Below are 21,540 nucleotides of genomic sequence, written 5' to 3'. Positions count from 1 at the left end.
ACAGGTGCAGCCTATCTCGACTTTCTTCAGCAAGTACTGCCGCAGCTATTGGTCGAAGTGCATGTACCTGCTGCAATGTGTTCTGCCATATGGTTTCAGTATCACCCCCCCCCCCCCCCCCCTTTCATATTGTTCTGCCGTATGGTTTCAGCATCATGCCCCTTCCCTCCCCCCCTCCCCCCCTCTCCGTTACAGCCTTTGATGTATGTACCTGAATACAACTTATTGTCAACATTGGATTGGGCGGGGTGATCCAGGGCTTGCTCAGCGACATTACCTTCTCTTGACTACTTTCTCTGGTGATAGGTCAGGACACTTATGTACAGAACACCTGTTAATAATGCTGAGAAACTAATTGCATACATCAGGAAATAGGCAAAGACTGATGCAGATCTGATAAATGATGTGGGGTGCCAGTAATTAAAACAAAGACTGTTTTATTGACATCTTTTGACAAAACAACAGTGAGTAACTTTCTCTTCCGGGTGCCAAAATATTTTGTTGATTGCCACCTACGTACGAGAAATGAACATTGTGACAGAATAAGAAAAGTCGGAGATCATGTGGAAAGATTTAGGTGTTTGTTTTTCCCACATGTTATTTGAGAGTGTACCGATAAAGATATAGTCTGAAAGTGGTTCTATTAACTCTCTGCCAAACAGTAAACTATTAATAATATTATGAAAAGGAAAGTTGCCACTCACCATACAGCAGAGATGCTGAGTCGCAGATAGGCACAACAGAAAGACTGTCACAAGTAAAGCTTTCGGCCAGTAAGGCCATCGTCAGAAATAGACCACACACACACACACACACACACACACACGACCGCAGTCTCAGGCAACTGGTGCCACACTCAGTTGCCTTAGTCTGCAGTTGTGTGTGTGTGTGTGTGTGTGTGTGTGTGTGTGTGTGTGTGTGTGTGTGTGTCATCTATTTTTGATGAAGATCTTACTGGTGGAAAGCTTTATTTGTGACAGTCTTTATGTTGTGCCTATCTGCGAATCAGCATCTTCACTATATGTGAGTGGCAACTTTCCTCTTCATAATATTGTTACATTCCATCCTGGATTTCCATTGTTTGACATAAGCGTTAATTTTACAATTATCCTGAAGATGATATACACAACATAAAATTCCGTCTGAGGCCTGTGATCATTTTTTATGTTAATAATTTGCAACCAGTGCTGTACAATCACAATAAAGTCATGAGATGCTCAATCGACTCTTTTTATTAGAACGTGTTACGCGTTTCGGGAATACACTCATCTTCAGACATCACAAACTTCAAATTCTTCCTAACCAACCAATTGTACAGCCTTGACTTTTTCTTTGAGTTGTCAAGGCTGTATGCCTGGTTGGTTAGGAAGCAGTTGAAGTTTGCGATGTCTGAAGATGGGTGTAATCCTGAAACGCGTAACATGTTCTAATGAAAGAGTCAATTGAACATTATTGTGATTGTACAGCATTGGTTGCCAATTATTATCCTGAATATATAGAAGAAGAACCTGTGGCTTTTCCCAGTTGTTTGGAATCCTTCAATTCTGCACCAACATATGAGAAACTGGTGGTAGAAGGAGTCAGTTTCTTTTGTGTAAGAAGTATAAAATTGTACAGGCTTCTGTTAGATACAGTTTGCTTTGCCATGTTGAGCAGTTTTAATTCACTTTCTGCTCTGCAGTCAATTATCTTGATATCCATCATTTTGATATGCATACATTGATCTTCCACACTGTAACAATTTCAGATCCTTCTCTGTGTCAATTTCACTTATGATCAATGTGGTACCATGTAGATGACTTTGACATTCCTTTCTTTCTTTCCAGATAAGTAGACAAAATTTAACTTCAAATTCATAAATGCCTGTCACATTATTCTAACATTCCTTCTGGCTTTGGCTATTGTTAATATTATACTATTCTAGAAATTGTGTACCATCAGGTGATAGATAATAGTATTCTAGTACTTAACAGCAGGTACAGATAAAGAAAGGAAAACCTGCAGTCAAGTTTTTAAATTTGACAACTTGACATGACATCTCAGATGTGACCATCAATTGATTCTCACATACAAATTTTGTTGAGAATATTATTTTTATTGTCTCTGTTTTCAGTGATTTATCATTATTTAAGCTATCAGTTATGATGGTATATGTTGGTCATCAAATTTCTCATTTCATTGCGTTTAATTGTAAATGAATTAATTTATGTCCATAGGAGAAACGTAAAAGACCCCGTGATGAGTCTAGTCAAGAGGATGTCAGTATGGGTGAGGAGTCTCTTTCAGAACCTCCATCAAATAAGAGGACATTATTGGAAGGCAATGTACCTATTCCAAAATCCATTGGCGAAGTTCAACATTCAGGTCAGGGGTTGGGAAGTGAGCAATCTGGACAAGGTACCAATGAAAAAAATGCAATATTATTCTATTATTCAGCACTACTTACAGTTTTCCATTATGATATTGAGAAATGCAAAAATTCAAATGTGTTTTCTAGTTTTTTTTTTTTTTAAATTGTGGGTGAAAGATGTTAAGCTGTATTTTTCAAATTTTTGTGGAAAGGCATTGCTTGAAATTTGGTTGTTAGACCTTCATATTGTGCTTTATGATGCTCACCGAGCTGTTATTTCAGAGATTACCTTTAACATTCACTGGTGTAGGACTGACACATTGGGTTAGCAACTTTAAATTTTAAGTCTAAGATAAATTCTGAGTATTTTTTTTTTTTTTTTTTTTTTTTTTTTTTTTTTTTTTTTTTTTTTAGTGATCATTGAACATAAAATGTCAAACATGAGCCAGTACAAAATCTCGACAGTCCCTTTATGTTAAGCACCAGAAGGCACTATAATGGAAGAGAAAGTGGGTAGGAAATGTAATAGATTGGAGTAAAAGTTATTCAGAGTGGTGTGTGTGTGTGTGTGTGTGTGTGTGTGTGTGTGTGTGTGGAGGGAGGGGCGGGCATATAACATATAAATTAATTATGAAAACATTCTTCCCATTTGATATTTTCCCCTACAGTATTTTAATTTGTGCACTTTACCTTCAGCTTGATATAGAGTAACTAGAGGATTTTCAAAGATTCGGGATTCTATATTTTCACAAGACTCATTCCACATCATTTCGATGAAAGAGTCATTCAAATGATCTAAGGAACATATATCTAAGAAACTAACTAAGGAGTGAACTGTGTTTAATGTACTGTGGGTATTTTATTTACTAGAAACTTCTGGTGTTTCAGGTAGTCTTTTTATTTTCCTTATGGAAGTTGCCTTTAAAAAGCCTTTGCAAGTAGTTGGCTGTCAAAGCTAAAAATTGGTTATGTCATTTTTCTATTTCCAGTTAGGATACAGACACCTGCTGTGTCCCGGGAACCCAGATCTTGCGTTCTGCGACAGAGGCAGGAGAGAAGTGCATTACAGAAGTTACTCGATTATCTGCTTAAAGGCCTTGAGAAGAGAGATCCTCAACAGTTTTTTGCATGGCCTGTCACAGATCATATTGCTCCTGGTTATTCCCAGATAATTCAGAATCCAATGGATTTCAGTTCAATGAAACAGAAAATAGATGACAATCTATACTCTACACTTCATGAGTTCATCGTAAGTATTCTTTTTTAAATGCAGCAGTTATTCACATAAAAACATTATGTACTAATTACTAATTGTGTGAATTTTCTTTGGTCCTGGATCCACGGTTGTTACTATTTTTTTTTTAATGGTCTGTTGATGTGGTAAGCTGCTCTGAATTAAAGAAACATTTTAATTATATGGTAGTTTCAAAAATAATACATTTAAAAATCAGCAGAGATTCTACAGAAATTAATTCATATAGTGGAAGATGCATCAGATTTGTTGCTACAGTAAAACCTGAAGTAACAAACCCACTTTTAGCGAAATCTGTTTAACAAATATTGCTATTGGTCCTGGCAAAACTTCCATAAGAGCAATGCTATTCCTCCTTGCTTTTAACGAACCCCACTTCGAGAAAAAGTCTGCATTTAAGGAATAAACAAGAAACATTGTGTAGATTAAAATCCAGTTTTACGCAGTTACCGACATACCTGAGGTTTCTTTCAGTTTCACACAGACTGTATGCTTTGTTGTGTTCTGTTGTGCAGTAAATAGTAATTGATTCAGTTAGTCAAAATGTACTGAGGTTATAGTCAGTAACTCTACTTCCCTTGCAGCAGTGCTGGTAGGTGCATTGAACGAATCAGAAGTAGATTGCTGCTCAGTCTAGTATGCAACCTGTGGCATGTGATCTGATGTCACTGTAACTCAGCATATGAACTGCAAAAACTTTTTTATTGAAACATCAAAGTTATTAATTGTACTTTTATGGAGTTACGGCCTGCGAACATAGGAAGCTTACAATTCTGCAAAAGCTGACAATTGCTTGCACTCTCAATGGTAGTCGTAACCCAAAACTTCTTGACATGCAAAAGAAATAAAATTTAGCGCCGCCTATGTGTGCAGCTTACTCAAAAACAAAGAAGCACTCTTAACTGCTGAAACAATGTATTCCTGTAGATCCGTCAAGAAGAACATTCATATGTACACATTTGATGATATTGAAAATATTCTGTAAAGTGATTTTAAGGAATGAGACATGGCAGCATTCCTAGAAGCATAAACAGACTGCAAGAGAAAACTTATGAAATTGCTCTTAACACTGGTGTTGAAAATTTCAGTACATTGAATGGCTGGTTGTATCATTTTACGAAACATCATTGTAGTAACTCACATGTTATTACACCGCCTCCACTACAGCCATGGCACTCGTCTTGTTCAAGTAGTGCACCATTCAGCTGCTCCAGACATTTGCACCAGAGGCTGCTGACCATGGACAGCATCCCAGTCACCTGCAGCAGGAAGCTGGTGGTCCCTGGCAGGCAAATACTCTATATATTGTCTTGCACCAGTCTTGGCCAGTCTCCTTTGTACAAGTCACTAAAGGATTACGTACTGTCTTTGTTATGCTGTCACACCGTGACTCAAATAAAGATCGTTGGTTTCTTATTTTCTTCTGAATTAGGCCACAAGTGTCGACAAGTAGAATTGTGTGTGCTCATCTTCAGTGACTGTTTTTTCTTGTAACTTCTGTATGGAACTTGTCCTTCAATATGTTCTCAACTAGCAACAACTCATTATGACAACTTTGGAAAAAATGGGCTACGTTGCCTGTTCAGGATCCACTGTCTCCGGTGAGTCCACTGCCATTTCTGCCGTACGGCAACTGCTAAAGATTGGGAAGCCTATGGAAAACAGCTGCACCAGCATTGAATTCCTTCTCGCATGTATCAGTTATTGTGACATTTGGGACCCTTGCAGGAATGGCCACAATATTCTGTGATGAAATGTGTAATTTATTGTCTTTGTATCTTCGTAAATGCATCCGTGTTATTGCCGTTCACGTAGAGCCTTCCCAGTGCCACTAGCAACATCAGTCACATTGACCTTGGGTGGAGGAGCTGCGGGGTCTAAGCTGTTAAGTGTCGCTTTATTGCTAAAAACTATAGAATCTTATGCTGACTGACTCCATGGTACACAACACAACCATCCATCTCGTACCTGACAAGGAAGTCCATCAGAGGTCCCTTCAGTGCAAAGATCTGTCCTTGGATGAAGTGTTAAACATTACTCAAAGACTTGAGGCCACCTGCACAGATGTTCACCAAATTGAGGTCACCTGCACAGCGGGTCACCAAATTGAAGCATTGGGGAATGTCGCCATCATTATAGTGAACCACTGTGGCAAATAGCAACAGGCTTGCCAAATGAAGAGGAAGTAAATGCCATGCAAACCAGGAAACCTGATCATGGTGGACAAACCTGGTGGCAGACACAATGACAAGGACAACATGCAGCATTTCCATTCTGCCCCTCTTGCTTTGTGCAACATGAGAGATCAGCATGCCCAGGCAGTGGGCAACATGTCACAGGTATCACAAAAAAGGCCACATTGAGTCAGTTTGTCATTCTCAGCTTTCCTCTGAACAAATGGACATGGACATTCATTCTGTTTCAGTTTCGTCCATAGGTCAGAATAAGCCTTTTATTGAAGTGTGTGTACTGCATAAAATATTATCATTGCAAGTGGTCATCAAACCAGCTGTTTAACTCCTCAGCTCTCAAACATGTATGTGGCTGGGCTCCCCATCGTTGGCTCCTGTCAACTGCTGTCTGGTAAACTACAGTAAACAGCATGTTTCTGTTCTTGGTTAATTTACGGCTGCCACAGCTTACAAATCTGTTGTCCGTCCTATCACATATTTGGGTGTTAATCATTTGCATTGATGAAAGGAGAAAATATAAAAATGCAGTAAATGAAACAGGCAAAAAGGAATACAAACGTCTCAAAAATGAGATCGACAGGAAGTGCAAAATGGCTAAGCAGGGATGGCTAGAGGACAAATGTAAGGATGTGGAGGCTTATCTCACTAGGGGTAAGATAGATACTGCCTACAGGAAAATTAAAGAGATCTTTAGAGATAAGAGAACCACTTGTATGAACATCAAGAGCTCAGATGGAAACCCAGTTCTAAGCAAAGAAGGGAAAGCAGAAAGGAAATGGAAGAGGATGTAGATGAAGATGAAATGGGAGACACGAGACTGCGTGAAGAGTTTGACAGAGCACTGAAAGACCTGAGTCGAAACAAGGCCCCTGGAGTAGACAACATTCCGTTGGAACTACTCACGGCCTTGGGAGAGCCAGTCCTGACAAAACTCTACCATCTGGTGAGCAAGATGTATGAAACAGCTGAAATACCCTCAGACTTCAATAAGAATATAATAATTCCAATCCCAAAGAAAGCAGGTGTTGACAGATGTGAGAATTACCGAACAATCAGTTTAATAAGCCACAGCTGCAAAATACTAACACGAATTCTTTACAGACGAATGGAAAAACTAGTAGAAGCCGACCTCGGGGAAGATCAGTTTCGATTCCGTAGAAATACTGGAACACGTGAGGCAATACTGACCTTACGACTTATCTTAGAAGAAAGATTAAGGAAAGGCAAACCTACATTTCTAGCATTTGTAGACTTAGAGAAAGCTTTTGACAATGTTGACTGGAATACTCTCTTTCAAATTCTAAAGGTGGCAGGGGTAAAATACAGGGAGCGAAAGGCTATTTACAATTTGTACAGAAACCAGATGGCAGTTATAAGAGTCGAGGGACATGAAAGGGAAGCAGTGGTTGGTAAGGGAGTAAGACAGGGTTGTAGCCTCTCCCCGATGTTATTCAATCTGTATATTGAGCAAGCAGTAAAGGAAACAAAAGAAAAATTCGGAGTAGGTATTAAAATCCATGGAGAAAAAATAAAAAACTTTGAGGTTCGCCGATGACATTGTAATTCTGTCAGAGACAGCAAAGGACTTGGAATTGCAGTTGAACGGAATGGATGGTGTCTTGAAGGGAGGATATAACATGAACATCAACAAAAGCAAAACGAGGATAATGGAATGTAGTCGAATTAAGTCGGGTGATGTTGAGGGTATTAGATTAGGAAATGAGACACTTAAAGTAGTAAAGGAGTTTTGCTATTTGGGGAGCAAAATAACTGATGATGGTTGAAGTAGAGAGGATATAAAATGTAGACTGGCAATGGCAAGGAAAGCGTTTCTGAAGAAGAGAAATTTGTTAACATCGAGTATAGATTTAAGTGTCAGGAAGTCTTTTCTGAAAGTATTTGTATGGAGTGTAGCCATGTATGGAAGTAAGATTAGATGGGTAGATCACATAACTAATGAGGAGGTACTGAATAGGATTGGGGAGAAGAGGAGTTTGTGACACAACTTGACCAGAAGAAGGGATCGGTTGGTAGGACATGTTCTGAGGCATCAAGGGATCACCAATTTAGTATTGGAGGGCAGCGTGGAGGGTAAAACTCGTAGGGGGAGACCAAGAGATGCATACACTAAGCAGATTCAGAAGGATGTAGGTTGCAGTAGGTACTGGGAGATGAAGAAGCTTGCACAGGATAGAGTAGCATGGAGAGCTGCATCAAACCAGTCTCAGGACTGAAGACCACAACAACAACAACTGAGAATTTGTTTGTAATAGATGCTTTTGTTGATTTGGAATTTTCTATTACTAATTCTAACCTCTTGTGTTGATTCAAATTCCTTATCAAGCCCTGGATTCATTGTGTTCTGAATTTTCGGATTTGTTTCCTAAGGGTTTAGGGCTTGCGACCAATTTCACGGCACATATCACACTTTAACCTTCAGCTCGGCCGCTTTTTTTTCAATGCGCAGGTCAGATCCGACTTTGTGGCAACTTTAAAGTTACCATAAATGTTCAGTTTGTTGTTGACACATACACTCTGCGTCAACTTAGTGAGTTACTTGTGAAATTGGCCAGGTGCTAATTCTTTTCCGAGGTTGACTTGTCTTACCTGATTGTTCCCTTGGAATGATGCCTCAGAACAAGTGCTTGTTGCAATCGTGCCTTTTGGTCCTTATCAGTATTAGTGTTTAATGTTTGGGGTGACTAGTGTCCGGCTATATTTCATAGCTTTTTGGAACAATTTGTGGCTGATGTTCCATGCTGCATTAACTGTCATGATGTTGTCACTGGTACTGTAACAGTAAAACACGTAACCTGTGTCCTCTCGTACACCACAAGACTTAAGTGTAATCTTAGTAAGTCACAGTGTTTTTCAACCCTCTATTGAGTATCTCAATTATGAACTTTCCCAGCAGGGTGCTCAATCCCTGGAACAGTTTTGCCTCGTCCATTCAATTTGTGGGAACGGCAGGCATTTCTTGGTAAGGCAGTTTACTATCACTGGTTTCTCATGGGTGCAGCCCCTCTGGTTCACTCTCTGCACCAGTTGCTTCGTACAAATGTTCCTGTCAGGTGATTGATAACTTGTGAGAACTCAGAAATAATTTACACTCCGTGCCTTGCCTTGCATTGTTCCAAACTGGTAAACATTTAGTCTTGGCCACCGATGCGTCCCAGCCAGTGGTTCTGGCCTGTATTCATGCAGATGGCTCTGACCGACCTATGGCTTTTATGTTCAAAATGCTCAGTGCGGCTCAGCAGTAGTATTCCCAGTTTAAAAAATCACGAATGACTTTAAAGTCAGTACCGCCACTAGACTGTTGTTTATTTACAGTGTTACATTTACACTTACACAATCATGATTTCGGCTTCAAAGTGCCATTATCAAATGTTTTCTGAAAGCAAGTTAGACAGTAAAAGTGAAATACATAACAAGTTATATATGTGTGTAACAATCCATATTTGTATTGCTTACTTACAAGTGTTATAAATTGCCTAGGAAGGCATACTGTCATATTAAAATACACTATTAGACACAATATCTAAGATTTGATATTTCTGGCAGAGCTTACTGCTTTATTTCATTACAGAGTACACCATCTTGACTGAATGACAGTTGCCTAAGTGTCAAATTGTCTTGGTCAAAGAAATTCCTGTTACAAGCAGGCGACCTTTTTTAGTCTCTGGACTCTTGCAGTACCTGTTTATCTTAGTATGCAATGAAGTTGCCTGCTCATAAACATAAACAGTAACAAACCTCTTGATAATATTTGCTGCATCCATAAATATAAAAGCCCAGCTAGTCATTGATGTTGTTTCAAGTACATTTTAGTAGGTAAATATACAGCTTTGTAAGTGAAATTAACACATGGCCAACTCTAAGTTGTGTATTTGTCTCATTTCAGAATTAATAAATACAGTGCAATTACTTATTCTACTAACTCATTAATTAACTAGTGAGGGTTGAAGTGATATTTATGATGTATGTATCATCAGGTATGTAAATCCTGTTATATGTGTTGGAATATTACTTAGGATTAAGTGCAAGTAACAGAGGTGTGTGAAATATGTATGTACATATAAGCATTTAACCACATTAAAGAATCAAAAGATTTTATATTGAACAGTACATTTAAATTTAATATAATATAAAGAGTAGGGCTATCCTAGTATTTGTTAATGGTTGATGAGATACAATTACAAACATGAGGGCATTGTGGTATTTATTCATATTTCTGTAATCTTAGTGCTATAAATCTTATTTACATGTTACAGTAGTGACATCTTATTTATATGACGTAAAGAGACATAGTAATATTAACAACTCAATCAGCTACCACATATGAAAGCCACAAGCATGTTAATTCCTCTTTCTTAACAACAAAGATAAATGCAACATTATTGATCATAGTTACTTCTTAGAGAGGTAATAAACAAATGAGAAGATACACAAGGTCTAAAATACTATAAATCATTCATTGTCGACTGTAGGCATATGGAATGTTAAGTGTAGGGGGGGGGGGGGGGAGGAAGGATGGAGGGGGCTTATAAGATGACTTTTATAGTGGGATGTCGGTGTGGCAATACAGGGAGCGAAAGGCTATTTACAATTTGTACAGAAACCAGATGGCAGTTATAAGAGTCGAGGGACATGAAAGAGAAGCAGTGGCTGGGAAGAGAGTGAGACAGGGTTGTAGCCTTTCCCCGATGCTATTCAATCTGTATATTGAGGAAGCAGTAAAGGAAACAAAAGAAAACTTCGGAGTAGGTATTAAAATCCGTGAAGAAGAAATAAAAACTTTGAGGTTTGCCGATGACATTGTAATTCTGTCAGAGACAGCAAAGGACTTGGAAGAGCAGTTGAACAGAATGGGCAGTGTCTTGAAAGGAGGTTATAAGATGAATATCAACAAAAGCAAAACGAGGATAATGGAATGTAGTCGAATTAAATCGGGTGATGCTGAGGGAATTAGATTAGGAAATGAGACACTTAAAGTAGTAAAGGAGTTTTGCTATTTGGGGAGCAAAATAACTGATGATGGTCGAAATAGAGAGGATATAAAATGTAGACTGGCAATGGCAAGGAAAGCGTTTCTGAAGAAGAGAAATTTGTTAACATCGAGTATTGATTTAAGTGTCGGGAAGTCGTTTCTGAAAGTATTTGTATGGAGTGTAGCCATGTATAGAAGTGAAACACGGACGATAAATAGTTTAGACAAGAAGAGAATAGAAACTTTCGAAATGTGGTGCTACAGAAGAATGCTGAAGATTGGATGGGTAGATCACATAACTAATGAGGAAGTATTGAATAGAATTTGGGAGAAGAGGAGTTTGTGGAACAACTTGACCAGAAGAAGGGATCGGTTGGTAGGACATGTTCTCAGGCATCAAAGGGATCTGTGGCACAACTTACCAGAAGAAGGGATCGGTTGGTAGGATATGTTCTCAGGCATCAAAGGGATCACCAATTTGGTACTGGAGGGCAGTGTGGAGGGTAAAAATTGTAGAGGGAGACAAAGAGATGAATACACTAAGTAGACTCAGAAGGATGTAGGCTGCAGTAGGTACTGGTAGATGAAGAAGCATGCACAGGATAGAATAGCATGGAGAGCTGCATCAAACCAGTCTCAGGACTGAAGACCACAACAACAACAACGTGGGCATGGTGGGGGACAAAACGGTAACTGGGCACTTTTAAATTTAAAATCTAGGACCAAATATAGCATATGTTAGGGCATTGTGTGGGAATGATGTGTCCAAAGTGAAGATATGGCTTAAGTGTGTATCAGTATATTCTCTGTCTGGATTCATATATCCTAGTATTTTATGTATCAAGTAGTTGTGATACTAAAATTGACTCCAAAAATTTAATAAAATAAAACGTTTTATTGAGACTTACTCAGTTTGTCCTTTGGTTAGTGATAGAAAATCGGAGTGAGGTATGAAGAGGGATATTAATTCCTCATAAAAGTTGTATGTCTCAGAGGGAGGAAGGGGTTAGTGAATCAGTGGTTGGCAATAATCCCTGATGGGGGTTATGGGCATGTTAACAATACATACAGGGGGCGGGGGGGGGGGGGGGGGGGTGGGGGGTGCTGAAGTAGAGGAATCGTGCATAACAATGTTTGTAATTGTATCTCATCAACCATTAACAAATCCTAGGATATCCCTACTCTTTATATTATGTTAAATTTATATGTGCTGTTCAACATGAAGTCCTTTGATTCTTTCATGTGGTTAAATGCTTTTATGTACATGACATGTTTCACATACCTCTGTTATTTGCACTTATTCCTAAGTAATGTTCCAACACATATAACAGGATTTACATACCTGATGACACGTACATCATAAATATCACTTCAAACCTTGCTGGTTAATTAATGAGTTAGTAGAATAAGTAATTGCACTGTATTTACTAATTCTGAATTAAGACAAAATACACAGCTTAGAGTTGGCCATGTGTCAGTTTCACATACAAAGCTGTATATTTACCTACTAAAATGTACTTTAAACTACGTCAATGGCTAACTGGGCTTTTATATTTATGGATGCTGCAAATATTATCGAGAGGTTTGTTACTGTTTATGTTTATGAGCAGGCAACTTCATTGTATACTAAGATAAACAGGTACTGCAAAGATGTACCAACTACCAAAGAAAATAAATTGCTCCGAACCTTTCCTATCCTACCAGACACTGAGTCCAAAGACTAAAAAAAAGGTCACCTGCTTGTAACAGGAATTTCTTTGACCAAGACAATTTGACACTTAGCCAACTGTCATTCAGTCAAGATGGTGTACTCTGTAATGAAACAAAGCAGTAGGCTCTGCCAGAAATATCGACTCTTAGACATTGTGTCTAATAGTGTATTTTAATATGACAGTATGCTACCTTAGGCAATTTATAACACTTGTAAGTAAGCATTACAAATATGGATTCTTACATGCTTATATCACTTGTTACGTGTTTCACTGATACTGTCTAACTTGCTTTCAGAAAACACTTGATAATGGCATTTTGAAGCCGAAATCATGATTGTGTACGTGTAAATGTAACACTGTAAATAAACAACAGTGTAATGGCGGTACTGACTTCAAAGGAATATATTATGACTGTTGCCCCACATTATGAAAAAATTATTTTATGAATCAGAATACTTCATGTATTCGTATATAATATTGTCATGTAGAAGAAGGTGTAATTAGATGAATGACAAACACTAATTTCACTTAACGAAGATATATTCAGCACTTGCAGATACAAGAGCGTGGAGCGAACTGCCTCCGGCCAGAACACATACAGTGTATATACAGCTACAGAACATTCCAGTTCAGTGATTCTTGACATTTGTGGATACTTCTAGAATATACTCGAACTGAATATAGAAATTAAAATTGTACAGTCCAGGTGAGTTTTGAACTCACAAACCTCCATGCAACAGTTTAGTATCATAACCGCTACACCATGGTGCTACTCAGGTTCTTCTGCGACATTGCTCCCTCCTTAAGAGAACAGCGTCTTGGTGTTACATCCTCCTAGTCCAGGAATGAGTTATCGATCCTGCATACTCTGACTCCTGATGACTGATTCTCGCTCTGGTGGTGATCTTCTGAGAACTTCTTTTGCCACTACGCTCTTCGTCACCTTTTCGCTTGTTGCCTGTCGCTGGAGCTTTGAATTTACCCTGGGTGGCAGGATCCTTGGAGGGCTTCATTCGAAGGACGTGGACTGTATCTCAACTTTCATCGTCTTGCGTCAGGGTCGAAATCTTCAACTTCATAAGTAACATTAGACAACTGTCTTACAACCTTATATGGTCCAAAGTACCGCCTGAGGAGCTTCTCAAAGAGACCAACCTTCCGAACAGGACGGAAGATCCAGACAAGGTCAGCGGGCTGGTGGACAACAGGGCGGTGGCTCGCATCATACCTTCGGCGATCGTTTTCTTGAGCCTGTAGCGCACAAAGTTGAGCTAACTGCCGAGCTTCTTCAGCTCTGGTTAACACCTGGCTGATGTAGTCATCATCCACGTCATCAGGATGTAACGGAAACACAGTGTCCATGGTCGTAGTCTCCTCATGCCCGTGCACCAGGAAAAATGGCATAAATCCTGTGTTGTTTTATTTGGCAATGTTGTAGGCAAATGCCACGAAATGTAGCACCTCATCCCAGTTCCTCTGCTCAACAATGACGAACATTGATAGCATGTTGGCCAAGAAGGCGTTCAGCAAGCCCGTTAGTTTGCGGATGGTACGTATTCATCATGTGATGAGTAATGTTGCACTGATGTTTTATCTTTGTCACAAGATTCGATTGAAAAATTTCCCTTGATCTGTAATTAACGGCCTTGGGGCACCGTGTTTTTATACAGTGTCTTCCATGATGAATTTGGCTACTTCAGATGCTTTGGCTGTTTTCATGGCTTTTGTAATGGCATAGCATGTCAATTAATAAGTGTAAACAATAATCCATCTATTGTCAATAGCAGATGTTGGAAATCATCTGAGGTCAATCCCAACACGATGGAAAAGCTTTTCAGCTGGTGGAATTGGTATGAGTCGGCCAGGTAGTTTCTGAGGAACTGTCTTTCTCCTCTGGCACTCTACAGTGCGTATCATAGGTCTTAATAAATCCTAAATGTCCGGCCTCAGGTGTGTCATGGAATTTTTGTAGAACATCTAAGCACACCTGTTTAGGAATCACTGGTAGCCACCTCTTTCCAAACAGATCAAAGTTTTTCTTGCAAAGTAATCCTTAACTACCTTAAATTGTCCTTTCACATCCTCTGACCAATTTAAGGCAAGCGTAATTTGAGATAACTTGGCATCCTTCTTCTGCTTAACAGCGAGATCCTGCTGCGAGACACTATCTTCATCAAAGTCTTGATGGTCTTGCGCAGGGATTCTTGAGAGAAAGTCGGCATCTTAGTGTTTTCTGCTACTTTCGTGCACTATGGTAATGTCATACTCTTGAAGACGTAGTGTCCACCTGGCGAGTCGTCCTGTTGAATGCTTAAGACCCATCAGCCAACAAAGTGAATGATGGTCTGTAACAACTGTGATTGGCCTTCCATAGAGATACTGTTGAAATTTGCACATGGCGCAGATCACAGCAAGACATTCTCTTTGTGTAGGTTCTCACACCTCATACAGACGAAGTACAGGGTCAGTCGTCAGAGCTTTTTGCAGTACATCGAAAGAATCTCATTGAGCACCACCCCAGATAAATTTAGTATCAGCTTTTAACCACTCTTGGAGTGCCCTGACTTTGATACAAAAGAACGGTAATAAGAACATAATCTGATGTAGCTTCTCACATCTCTAATACTTTTAGGAATAGGGAATTTCGTTATAGATCTCACCTTTTCTGGGTCTGGCCTCACACCTTCGTTTGACACAAGGTGTCCGAGTATTTTGATTTCTTTTGCTCCATAGAGACACTTTCTTGGATTAAGTTTCAGTCCGCCTTGTTGGAGACAGTTAAGAACGGCCCTCAGTCTTTTTATATGTTCATCAGATGTCTCTGAGAACACTATAATGTCATCTAAATAATAAAGTCACATTCTCCACTTCAGGTGCCTTAGAAGATCATCCATCATCCGTTCAAAAGTTGCTGGTGCATTACACAAACCAAACAGCATACCTTAAACTCATACAGGCCCTCATGGGTGATGAATGCAGTTTTCTCACGATCAGCCTAATCTTCTTCGATTTGCTAGTATCCCGAGTACATGTCCATGGTGAGAAAAACTTTGTCTGAAGGGGCCTATCTAGTGTATCGTCAATTCGTGGAAGAGGGTAAATGTTCTTTATAGTTGCCTTATTAAGTATCCTGTAATCAACACAAAAGCACCAACTGTCATCCTTCTTCCTGACAAGGACCACTGGTGAGGCCCATGGGCTCTGCAAAGGGTGAATGATGTCATTCTTCATCATTTTCTCTACTTCATCATGAATTATTCAACACTCCGTTGCTGACACACAATAAACTCTCTGGCTTATTGGTTGATGGTCTCCAGTGCTAATCCGGTGCTTCACCATCAGTTTGTCTAATTTGCTCTTCACCTATGGATTGAAGCATTTGGAGAACTCTTGAAGAATGGCAAGTAGTTTCTTCTGTTGTTCCTTAGTGAGATCTGGTGATAGTCGAGCTAGAAGATCTTGTCTCATAGTGGTAATGCTAATTGAATCCACAGACTCGGCATGGGAGGTTTCTATGATGCTCAGCTGTTCTTCAATTAACGGCTCAGTGTTTGCTACGCATGTGCGTCTTGGAAGGATCTGCGGTTCTCAGCGACAGTTAACTATCCACAATTCAGCGAATCCGTTCTTAAATGAGACAAAAGAGGCTGGGATGACCAAGTTATTCTTCAGTGGAATGCTTCTCGTATATTGCACTACAAGATCCATGGGTTGATGCATAGTATGGCATGTGACAGTTACTTTTCTAGCACTGATTGCAGGAATGATCACTTCATCCAGCACACATAGCCTCCACGCACTCGGATGGGCATCTTCCTGTCTATAATATCTCATCTCATCTAGCTGAATCTTCGAGCGACCACAAACCTGAGACGCTTTCAAAAAGTCCCATCCGAGAATGATTTCATGACTACACTCTTGTAAGACGATGAATTGTAAGGGCTGTGTATGGCCACTTATACCCACATGAATGACACATCTTCCTGTAGGTTTTACATATTTCCCATTAGCCACCTTCAGCAGAGATGTTTTGTTGCTGACGAATACGGTTTTCTGCAACTGGCGGCGGTACTTCTCCAAAATGACTGAATATGATGCTCCAGAGTCCACAAGAGCTTGGGCTGGCCACCATCCATGAGATCGACGTAGCTTCCTATCACTTTTGTAGTGATCGATGGCAGAGGATTTTTCTCTTCGGTGGCCTCCCCTCCAAGGAAGGTCGCACCCTTTAGTTTTCCAGGTTGTGTCGGCTAGTTGATCGGCTGGAGCGTCTAAACGGCACTGGAGACCTAGATCGGCGTGTTGGGGAGCGTCTTATCCTGTGGCTAGCTTGCGGCGATGTTGACCTACGTCGCCCTCCACCCACATCTTCTTGTTCATTTCCGTCGGCTAAGTTCAATCTGCTGCCTTCGTGCGCGGGTGTCATCAAATATCCGCCGCCTTTCTCGACAATAGCACACCACATGTCCAGGTCGTCTACAGTGGAAGCATACTGGTTGGTTATGCTGGGTACTCCAGATGTCAGTCTTCCTTGGTGCCCAAACAGGTTCCTAATGCAGCATTGTAGGAACTTAACTTCGCCTGGGTCTCAAATTTTTCGCCGTTTTCAAGGGAAATGAAGGATGAGAGATTGGGTTCAATGTCTGTTCCACTTCCTCCCTTATGACCTCTTGAAGCGTCTCGGTTTTTTGCTCGCCATGCAATCCAAGTGTCTTCTGAACTTCCTCTCTCACTATCTGACGAAGAACACTTGTGAAATCAGTTCCTTCCTCCATCATAGACATCGATACAATGTTTGGAAGTTTTCAAACTTCTTATGTGTAATTCTGTTTTGATGCATTGTCTCGATGTACTGGAACCATTTTATGAAGTCGTCTGCTGTCGAAACCTGCTTCAGGAGTAGGGCTTGATACGTGTCCTCAACAACACCCTTCGTGAGATTTACAACTTTATCTTCTTCCTTCATTCTAGGATCCACTATTTTACACAGCTCCAAGAGGTCTTGAATGTAGGATGCTGTAGTTTCTTCTAGACGCTGTGCCCGGCACTTTAGTTTATCTTCAGCCTTGCACTTCTGTCATTGTGTGTCGCCAAAATACTTGCGCAGTACCACCTGGAATACTTCCCAGCTTGTGAACTTCTCCTCATTGTTCTCATACCATTGCTTGGCTGTGCCCTCCAAGTAGAAGAATACGTTAGCCAAACGCACAGCGTCATCCTATTTGTTAAATTTGGCTATATGCTCATATACCTTCAGGTACTTGTTTGGATCTTGGTCATCGTCACCAGAGGACCCGGAAGGATGTCTCACGTGATGGCACACAGTTGCTGTCATCATAACGTCCCCTTCTTCTTCTTCTTCTTCTTCTTATTCTTCTGTCTCAGTTAGATTGCGATCTGTTGAATATGGCTCGAACTCTGGTTTCTCACCACGTAAACAACGGCTCTGTCGTGGCCTGATGGGAGCCATTTTGTCGTCGATAATGTGCGCTATCACAAGTTCCAATACCCAGAGTCTCCACCAGAATAATATCACGTAGAAGAAGATATAATTAGATGAATGACGAACACTAACTTCACTTAATGAAGGTTTATTCAGCACTTGCACATACAAGAGCGCGGAGCGAACTGCCTCCAGCCAGAACACTTACAGCTACAGAACATTCCAGTACAATGATTCTTGACATTTGTGGATACTTCAAGAATGTACTTGAACCGAATATAGAAATTAAAATTGTACAGTCCAGGTGAGTTTTGAACTTACAACCATCCACGCAACACTTTAGTATCATAACAACTACACCACGGTGCTACTCAGCTTCTTCTGCGACAATATGAAATACCAATTAATCACATATCATGAACCTTTAGTTTCCTTGTTTCATCCTTCAGCTGCTTTACATGCTAAAGCCACTTATCACCTTCAGCTTTGGATCTTATTTTTGTCAGGGTATAATTACGAGATCCATTTCTGACCTACATCACATCACACAAATGTAGATTCATCATCTGATCTGTTGTTTAATCAGGAAGAACTGTTGTGTTTTCAACTTGACACAGAAGAATGACAGGCCATTTATGGTTTCCCCCATTACCAGCTCCAGGATTACATCAGAGGTTGCTGCAGACCCAGTGCTTAACGCTGAAGTGGGTGCACCTATGTATAAAGGACTCCAACCACAAATACATTTTTGATTGCTTCAGCTATTACTTTGCTATTGCTTCAGCTATGTTTCCTAAATGAACAGCAGTAATGTAAAATAAACATGAAGCTAGGTGAGGGAAAATTTACGTTCCATGCAAGAAAATTACTCGGATCACAAGCTGACAGCACACTCCCACAATGAGGCAGTTTTCTACGACATAATTAGTAATTGAATAAGCGGTTGGCTGGGATCTGAAGCAACTACTGTGTATAATTCTTCGAGTTATCATTACAGTGGGGAACACCTGTCCGTGGCAACAGAAAAATATAATGAAAGTTTATTTCATTATTGTGTAGTTAAACTGTGCTTTAGTTCATAAATTTGTAAGTTAATTGTATCGTTATTTAATTAAACTAAGATTAAATTGTGAATTTGCCCAAACATGTTTACCCTGCTAACATTAAAGCAGCTGTTCTTTTCATGTGTGCAAAGTATTCCACATGCCCACTCGTGTTACGAAAAATGGGTGCACTTGCTCGAGGGTTAAACAACTTGCGCATGATACGACGCGGGTGGTCTGACCCATTACAGAACTTCTGCGATTTCCTGATTGTCTTTTCCTTGTTGGTTAGTCTAATTCTCTTGTTGATGGAAGGGAAAACTCCTTGTGTTGTGATTCCCCTGCCGCTGTGCTGGGAGGTTCTCGCCATGTTACGTAAAGGTCTTTGGGAAACCCACCACACTAAACAGTTTGCATGTAGGCACATGTTGTGGCCTGGTATTGACCATGAAGTGGAGCGCCTGGTTGCAGCTTGCTGCCATTGTTCCAATCAACAGGTGGCATGATGCGCTATTTTTTCCCATATAGATTTTGCTGGACGTTCCCCCCTCCCCCGCCCTCCCCCCCACCGCCCACTACCTTGTGTTTTCTGTCCACTATGGCAGAAGCGATGAACAAGGCTCAGTCATCAGTTATTTTATATCAAAGTCCTGCTTTTCGTGGTAGTTTCAGACAATGTTCCACAATTTGTGGCAAATCCTTTAAAGATTTTTGCTCGCACAATGGTGTCCACCACACCATGGCTTTTCATCTCTAATCCAATGGCGAGGCAGAACTACTCAGACGAACTTGAAAATGCAAATACACAAGTATGTGATGGAATTCCCAACAGAAGAGGCCCTTACGTTCTTTCTCAGTTCTTACAGGAGGACTTTAATCAGGACAAGAGCCTGACCAAACTATTGGATGACCAGCAGCCACAGAAGCTGGTCCATCTTCTACTTCGTACTTCCAAACAGGCAACCTGCAATGGCACCATCATCACGATTTGCACCTAGCACTCTGAGCTGGCTTTGAAGGTTTGGACGATATGCCCATTGGCTTCCTGGCATCATCCACTGTCAGTGTGGGCACCATGTGTTCATTGTGCATATTGAGTGCCCTGTGGTGCACCACTCCACTCTCCTGCACCCTTTGTTGGTCACTGACATCTCAAGGCAGTCCACCATACCAGTGCCTCTTCTGTTGGCATAGCCATTCACTCTGGGCAGCATGCTGCCCACACCATGCCCACCCACCTTCCTGATTTGATCTCCTGCTGCTCTGCTGGCTGTCTAGCTACATATGGGCACTTTCTACACCAATAAGGGCACCTCCTCCACTGACTCGGCACTGGCTTTCCTGCTGCCCCCTGCCAACCCCTTCGACATTGCCTCTGGGCATCGCTGCTCCTAGCCTCCGCCATCATATCTGACGCCACCACGCCCACTGCCTATGAGGAGGGAGAGTCCTCTGCCTGCTCTCCAGTAAGGAAAGGAAGACATGCATGCCCACACACACTACTTCTGCTCCTAAAGCACATTCACGTGGTGGGGAGCTGTTCATGTCCAGGACAATAGCATACAACACCGTGGACATATCAACCATCAGAGCATTGCAGAAGAGCCAGCATGTGGGCACTCTTCCCCTCAAGGAGGGAGGAGTGTAGTCTCATACGTTACTACACCTCTGCCACTACGGCTGTGGCGCACGCCTCATTTAAGTAGCTCAATGTTCAGCAGCTTCAGGCATTCCATCGGAGGTTGCCGACCATGGACAGCGCCTCATTCACCTGCGGCTGGAAGCTAGTGGCTCCTCGCAGGGGTATACCATTTACATTGTCTTGTACCAGATCTGGCCTGTCTCCATTGTACAAGTTACTAAAGGATTAGGTTCTGTCTTCGTTATGCTGTCACACCGTGACTCAAAGGTTGTTAGTTTCTTACAGCCATGTTTCTTATTGTATATGGAGTTAGAATAGGCATAATATGTCATTTCAAACTGTAAGAGGAAACATAAGGCTGTGCTCATAGAAAGTGTAAACTACTGGAAGAACATTGCATCACCATAACTGATACAGGATTACTAGCCCAGAGACATTTTCAAATTTGGTGAAACTGATGTCTTTTATGATTTACTTCCTGCAAAATCATATTCCATGAAGAGAGGAAAAGCCACAGAGATAAAGAAAAAAATGGGGTAAAGAAAATAAGATGACACTGTTATGTGTTAATAATGATGGAAGTGAAAGTTTCCCTCAACTAATAATAGGAAATTTTACAATTCCCACGTGTTTGAAAAACATAAAAACCTAGTTTGCGCTTACAACAGCAGTGCCTGGATGACGTCAGAAACCTTTACGATATTTTTCAGGCATTTAAATGCCAAAATGGGTGTAGCAGGCATGAAACTTCTTTCTTATTGCCTGATGCTTTGTACATCCCAAGGAAACCTATCTGAATGTAAATGTTGAGTTCCTTCCTCTGAACTGCACAAATTATGTGCAGTAATTGGAACTGGGCATAAAATACTCTATTGAAGCCAAATAAATAGTATCAGTGCAGTTAGGCAGATGTCAA

At 40.6% G+C, this 21,540-nt stretch overlaps 1 protein-coding gene across 2 annotated transcripts in view; it reads left to right on the top strand.

Annotated features, from left to right (window-relative positions):
- LOC126263193 (bromodomain-containing protein 7) overlaps positions 1-21,540 on the top strand; it is a 111,563-nt gene that overhangs the window by 31,341 nt on the left and 58,682 nt on the right. For both annotated transcript variants that reach the window (XM_049960255.1, XM_049960254.1), the window contains exons 3-4: positions 2,217-2,397; positions 3,340-3,599. In XM_049960255.1, coding sequence (XP_049816212.1) covers positions 2,217-2,397; positions 3,340-3,599 — 441 coding nt within the window. The remainder of the gene's footprint in view (positions 1-2,216; positions 2,398-3,339; positions 3,600-21,540) is intronic.

The sequence above is a fragment of the Schistocerca nitens genome, chromosome 6 (assembly GCF_023898315.1).
Source record: "Schistocerca nitens isolate TAMUIC-IGC-003100 chromosome 6, iqSchNite1.1, whole genome shotgun sequence".
NCBI classification, from domain to species: domain Eukaryota; kingdom Metazoa; phylum Arthropoda; class Insecta; order Orthoptera; family Acrididae; genus Schistocerca; species Schistocerca nitens.
Note: the sequence above shows the minus strand (reverse complement) of the source record. Positions and strands in the feature narration are given on the sequence as shown.